The 4,891-nt window shown below is 43.5% G+C and overlaps 1 protein-coding gene across 5 annotated transcripts in view; it reads right to left on the reverse strand.

The window, feature by feature from the left end:
* Nucleotides 1-4,891, reverse strand: part of LOC122554159 (kynurenine--oxoglutarate transaminase 3-like) — an 82,712-nt gene that overhangs the window by 56,451 nt on the left and 21,370 nt on the right. For 4 of the 5 annotated variants that reach the window (XM_043698735.1, XM_043698734.1, XM_043698737.1 and 1 more), the window contains one exon: nucleotides 4,432-4,490. In XM_043698735.1, coding sequence (XP_043554670.1) covers nucleotides 4,432-4,490 — 59 coding nt within the window. Of the gene's footprint in view, nucleotides 1-4,431; nucleotides 4,491-4,891 lie in introns of those variants that run through there. The other variant, XM_043698738.1, reaches the window with a different exon arrangement.

Below are 4,891 nucleotides of genomic sequence, written 5' to 3' on the forward strand. Positions count from 1 at the left end.
AAGGGTATACAAGCCCAGTCGTTTCAGTCTTTCAGTGTAAGGTAATCCCGCCATTCCAGGAATTGGCCTCGTGAACCTACGCTGCACTTCCTCAATAGTCAGAATGTCTTTCCTCAAATTTGGAGATCAGAACTGCATACAGTACTCCAGGTGCTGTCTCACCAGGGCCCTGTACAGCTGCAGAAGAACCTGTTTGCTTCTATACTCAATCCCTCTTGTTATGGAGGCCAGCATGCTATTAGCCTTCTTTACTACCTGCTGTACCTGCATGCTTGCCTTCATTGACTGGTGTACAAGAACACCCAGATCTCTTTGTACTGTCCCTTTACCTAAATTGATTCCATTTAGGTAGTAATCTGCCTTCCTGTTCTTGCCACCAAAGTGGATAACCATACATTTATCCACATTAAACTGCATCTGCCATGCATCTGTCCACTCACCTAACCTGTCCAGGTCACCCTGTAATCTCCTAACATGCTCCTCACGTTTCACGCTGCCACCCAGCTTTGTATCATCAGCAAATTTGCTAATGTTTCTATTAATACCATCTTCTATATCATTAATATATATTGTAAAAAGCTGTGGTCCCAGCACTGATCCCTGCGGTACCCCACTGGTCACCGCCTGCCATTCCAAAAGTGAGCTGTTAATCATTACTCTTTGTTTCCAGTCAGCCAATCAATTTTCAATCCAAGTTAGTACTTTGCCCCCAATACTATGTGCCCTAATTTTGCTCACTAACCTCCTATGTGGGACTTTATCAAAGGCTTTTTGAAAGTCTAGGTACACTACATCTACTGGATCTCCCTCATCCATCTTCAGAGTTACATCCTGGGTGCTCTGGTTTCCTCCCACAATCCAAAGATGTGCAGGCCAGGTGAATTGGCCATGCTAAATTGCCCATAGTGTTAGGTGCATTAGTCAGAGGGAAAAGGATCTGGGTGGGTTACTCTTCGGAGGATTGGTGTAGACTGGTTGGGCCGAAGGGCTTGTTTCCACACTATAGAGAATCTAATCTAATCTAATCTAATCTAATCTCATGAAAGAGTGCTATTCTGGCTGGCAATCAATAACCAGTGGTGTGCCTCAGGGATTGGTCTTGGATCTGCAATTATTTTCAATTTATATAGATGATTTGGAGTTGGGGACGATGTGTAGGGTGTCAAATTTTGAAGGTAACATTAAGATGAGTGGCAGAGCAAAGTGTGCAGAGGACTGCCCCAGAGTCCAGCAAACTTTGGAAAATTACCCAAGTAAAAAGGAGGCAGGCTTGGGTACAGGCAGCTGGGATCAAGGGAATTCCTGGAGATATAAACGGGTACAGGATTTTACTAGGTAAAAACAATGATTGCAGATGCTGGAAACAGGATTCTGGATTAGTGGTGCTGGAAAAGCACAGCAGTTCAGACAGCATCCGAGGAGCAGTAAAATGGGTGAGGTGGGGGAAGGGGAAATGAGGAAACTGTTGAAGTCCACATTGATGCCCTGGAGTTGAAGTGTTCCGAGGCAGAAGATGAGGCGTTCTTCCTCTAGGCATCTGGTGGTGAGGGAGCAGTGGTGAAGGAGGCCCAGGACCTCCATGTCCTCAGCAGAGTGGGAGGGGGAGTTGAAATGTTGGCCACAGGGCAGTGTGGTTGATTGGTGCAGGTGTCCCGGAGATGTTCCCTAAAGCGCTCTGCTAGGAGGCGTCCAGTCTCCCCAATGTAGAGGAGACCGCATCGGGAGCAATGGATGGGTTAACCAAGATAAAAACCCCATGCAGGGTTGTGAGGTTCAGGGGATGCTCTCTGGATGTTCAATGCAGATTCAATGGGCTGAATGGCCTCTTTCTGCACTTGCAGGAATTCTCTGGAACTACATTGCCATTCCTCCATTGTCACAGGATCAAAATCCTGGAAATTCCTTATCGTACCTCAGATGTGCTTAGACCCAAAGACTTTATTAAAAAATATTCATGTGATGTCACTGTCTGTGCTAGCATTTATTACCCCTTTGTTCTTGATCCATATGACTTGCCAGGCCAATTCAGAGAGCAAAGAATAATCAACCACTTTGCTGTGGTCTAACATCACATTTAGATAAACCAATTTCTTTCCATAAAAGGTATTAATGAACCAGGTGGACTTCCCTAAAATTGACTGTGTCTTCATCATCACCATTAAACTAGATTTCAATTCTCGATATTAAATTTCACCATCTGCTATGTTGAGATTCGAATCCATGTCCCCAGAACGTTACCTTGGGATTCTGGAATACTAATCCAGGGACACCACTATTCCCCTTGCAGAGGTTTAAAGAAAGCAGCTCACCATCATTAGAGATCATTTTAAAAAATGCCATGAGATAACCACATCTCATGAATGAATGCAAATAATAATGATGTCTGACTCTCTACGTCATTTGGAATAACACTCTTACCAGATGACTGAGCTTTATGACTGAGCAGTTGTGGTGATTATAAGGTGAGTATGAGTTTTTTTTAAAAATCCCTTCAAGAGGTGTGGGTGCCATTGGCAAGGTTAGCATTTATTGCCCATGATTTGAGCACATGCTAGATCACTTCAGAGGACAGCTAAGAGTCAACTGCATTGCTGTGAGTCTGGGGTTACACTTAAGCCCAGCGAGGATGGCACATTTCCTTTCCTGAAGTATATTAGTGAATTTATTTACTCATTCATGAGATACAGGCATCGCTGGCTGAGCCAGCATTTATTGCCCATCCCAAGCTGTCCTTCAGAAAGTGATGGTGAAGTGCCTTCTTGAACTGCTGCAGTCCATTGATATAGGTACAACTGTGTAGGTACAACCTGCTACATGTAAGGTAGCAGAGTGGCTCAGTGGTTAGCACTGCTGCCTCACAGCTCCAGGTAGGTGGGTTCAATTCTCACCGCCAGGCAATTGTCTGTGTACAGTTTGCATATTCTCCCTGTGTCTGCCTGGGTTTCCTCTGAGTGCTCTGGCTTTCTCAAACAATCCAAAGATGCTGCAAATTAGGTGGATTGGTGATGCTAAATTGCCTAGGTGACAGTGGGGACTGGAGATTAGAGTGGTGCTGGAAAAGCACAACAGGTCAGGCAGCATCTGAGAAGCAGGAAAAATCAATGTTTTGGGCAGGAGCCCTTCATCAGGAATTGGCTCCAGCCTGAAACATTGACTTTTCTCCTGCTCCTCGGATGCTGCCTGACCTGCTGTGCGTTTCCAGTACCACTCTACTCTTGAATGCTAAATTGCCTGTAGTGTCCAGAGATGTGCAGGCTGGGTGGGTTAGCCATGGGAAATGTGACATTATGGGTAGAGGATGAGCCTGGATGGAATGCTCTTTAGAGGGTTGGTGTGGACTCAATGGGCCAAATGGCATGCTTTTGCATTGTAGGTGTTCTACGATTCAAACCACAATCCTATTAGGAAAGGAATTCAAGGATTTTGGTCCAGTGACCATGAAGGAACGGTGATATATTTCCAATGGTGAGTGGCTTGAAGGGGAACTTGCAGGTGGCGGTGTTCCCATGTATCTGCTACCCTTGCCCTTCTAGATGGAAGTGAAAGGTTTGGAATTATATGTGTCTTTATGATTTCATGGCCCTATCACTGAGACTGGCTTTTAACTGCACAAATTCCAGTAGCTATCATGTTGGGATTTGAACCCATATCCCCTAAGCATTTGCCTGGGCCTCTGGATTATTAACTCTGTGAGGTTTACCACACAGCTGCCCAACATTTCCCCAGATAATTTGACTCAGCAACAGGATTAATCAGTTAAATGCTTGTAAAGCACCTTATCTCACAATCAGTTGTAAACTTGACATGAAACACCATAAAACATTCAAGGTGTTAAATTCTCTAAGTCCGACAAGATATTTCCGAATTTAAACATTATTTGAGGGATTATTCATTCCAGTAGCAACTGATACAGGATCTGTGCACAAACAAATTTTATATGAAGGTCCCACTAGAATGGTCCTGTGATGACTTTAAGAAGCACAGATATTGCCTGCTACCCCTAATTAAATGTGGTCCATTACAAATTCTTCAGTAACTCTTTGGGAGCTAACATTTTTCATATTATTCTCTTTTTGCCATTAAAGACGTGAAAGTGGTCGAAATGAATAAATGCATTTAGCGGCAAACCTACATAAACACCGGAGGATGACAGGAATAGAAGGTTAGGATAGGTGAGATAATGTGGGAGGAGGCTCATGTGAATCATAAACACAGGTACACGTAGGGGGGGGCCAAAAGGCTGTTGCTTTTCAATGCACATTCCAATGTAGTCACACACCTAACTAGACCACAATCCAACAAATATTTACGGGAGCCCTAAAATTCTTGTGTTCACTCAGCTTAGAGCTGGAGAAAGACAACTCTCATTAGCAGTGACAACTTTTAAAACAGTCGTTTTATACCTGCAGTGTTCTAAATGGAACGACTTACCACACATTCTTATCGAGGCCTTCAATCCTTTTTGCATTTTTATGTCTGAATAAATTCATCTGCAAAGTTGAAACAATTGGGTAATTTAATTCAGTTTTATGTAATCACAGACCTTAATAAAATAACATTAGGTTCAATCAACTAAAATACAAGGAGAAGTTCCAATGTGTTGGCAAAGGAAATCTTAGCAGGACTTATACACTTAATGGTAAGGTCCTCGGGAGTGTTGCTGAACAAAGAGACCTTGGAGTGCAGGTTCATAGCTCCTTGAAAGTGGAGTCGCAGGTCGATAGGATAGTGAAGAAGGTGTTTGGTATGCTTTCCTTTATTGATCAGAGTATTGAGTACAAGAGTTGGGAGGTCATGTTGAGGCTGTACAGGACATTGGTTAGGCCACTGTTGGAATATTGCATGCAATTCTACTGGAAAGATGTTGTGAAACTTGAAAGGGTTCAGAAAA

This window comes from Chiloscyllium plagiosum, chromosome 11 (genome assembly GCF_004010195.1).
Source record: "Chiloscyllium plagiosum isolate BGI_BamShark_2017 chromosome 11, ASM401019v2, whole genome shotgun sequence".
In the NCBI taxonomy this organism is placed as follows: domain Eukaryota; kingdom Metazoa; phylum Chordata; class Chondrichthyes; order Orectolobiformes; family Hemiscylliidae; genus Chiloscyllium; species Chiloscyllium plagiosum.